The sequence below is a fragment of the Plectropomus leopardus genome, unplaced genomic scaffold, assembly GCF_008729295.1.
Source record: "Plectropomus leopardus isolate mb unplaced genomic scaffold, YSFRI_Pleo_2.0 unplaced_scaffold1660, whole genome shotgun sequence".
NCBI classification, from domain to species: Eukaryota; Metazoa; Chordata; class Actinopteri; order Perciformes; family Serranidae; genus Plectropomus; species Plectropomus leopardus.
The window spans coordinates 1-1,559 of NW_024617833.1; the positions used below are offsets into that span (position 1 = coordinate 1).

General features: G+C 38.2%; 1 protein-coding gene across 1 annotated transcript; it reads left to right on the forward strand.

The window, feature by feature from the left end:
• Nucleotides 1-581: 581 nt before the first annotated feature.
• LOC121964664 (mitogen-activated protein kinase-binding protein 1-like) lies at nt 582-1,040 on the forward strand (the record flags this gene model as incomplete). Its single annotated transcript, XM_042514863.1, has 2 exons — nt 582-752; nt 903-1,040. Coding segments are annotated over 2 exons (309 nt in total), but the record flags the coding sequence as incomplete, so codon positions are not given.
• Between the last annotated feature and the right edge of the window lie 519 nt (nt 1,041-1,559).

A 1,559-nucleotide genomic window follows, 5' to 3' on the forward strand; every position in this document is an offset into this window, starting at 1 on the left:
ATGTTTTTTATATTTTTCAACTTACATACTAGTTAGATATATTTCACTGAAGCTGAGCAGTTTTATAATATTATATTTTACACACTTTACACACTTAGCACATTATCCTTATTATCATTTAAATGTTACACATTAGTGCTGATGTCTATTTCTGTATTTAACATTTATTTTTTCACATGTACACACTGAGCACATTTACATACTTTATTTAAAATATTTACATACTGTGCTGATTGTTTACTCTTACTGTATTTCTATTTTCTTTGTTTATATTCTGGTGCTGGTACTTATTTGTACTTGCTTACATGACTGCAGCGAACCACAGTTTCCCCCTGGGAATCTATAAAGTAGTCCTAATTCTGACTGATACATTTTTTATTAATTTTTTTTTATCATTTATTATTTATTTAATTATTTTCACATGCATTAGAAAAAGGTGGACAGAGTCTATAAAAGTAATCCAGTTATTTTGTCAGCTGTAGTGATCCTGCAGAAAGTCAGTAAAATATGTAAAATTTTTGTTACCACAGCCGCTGACGTGTGTATTTGTTTTAATGTTCCTCCTCTTCTTCGTCCCTCAGAGCGGTCACATGCCGGCGGTTCGAGTCTGGGACGTGTCAGAGCGTCTGCAGGTCGCCGAGCTGCAGGAACATAAATATGGAATTGCCTGCGTGGCGTTTTCTCCCAACGGGAAATACATCGTCAGCGTGGGCTACCAGCACGACATGATGGTCAACGTCTGGAACTGGAAGGTAACAGAGCTGCCGTCTGATTGGCTGATGGTGTGATTGTGTGATTGGCTGATAGACTGCCTGACGAACAATCTGCTGCAACGATGATTACAGATTTCAAACGGATGTGCGTTGTTGTTTCTGTTGTTTCTGTTGCTTTGTTGTGATCAGAAAAACGTGGTGGTTGCAGCCAATAAGGTGTCGAGTAAAGTGACGGCCGTCTCCTTCTCTGACGACAGCTCCTACTTCGTTACCGCCGGCAACCGCCACGTCAAGTTCTGGTACCTGGACCATGCCAAGACCTCCAAGGTTCTCCTGTTACTCCCATCTTATTCTCATGTTACTTTCATGTTACTCTCATGTTACTCTCATGATACTCTCATGATACTCTCATGTTACTCTCATGATACTCTCATGTTACTCTCATGATACTCTCATGTTACTCTCATGTTACTCTCATGATACTCTCATGATATTCTCATGTTACTCTCATGATACTCTCATGTTACTCTCATGTTACTTTCATGATACTCTCATGATACTCTCATGATACTCTCATGTTACTTTCATGATACTCTCATGATACTCTCATGATACTCTCATGTTACTCTCATGTTACTCTCATGATACTCTCATGTTACTCTCATGATACTCTCATGATACTCTCATGTTACTCTCATGTTACTCTCATGATACTCTCATGTTACTCTCATGATACTCTCATGTTACTCTCATGTTACTCTCATGATACTCTCATGTTACTCTCATGTTACTTTCATGTTACTCTCATGATACTCTCATGATACTCTCATGTTACTTTCATGATAC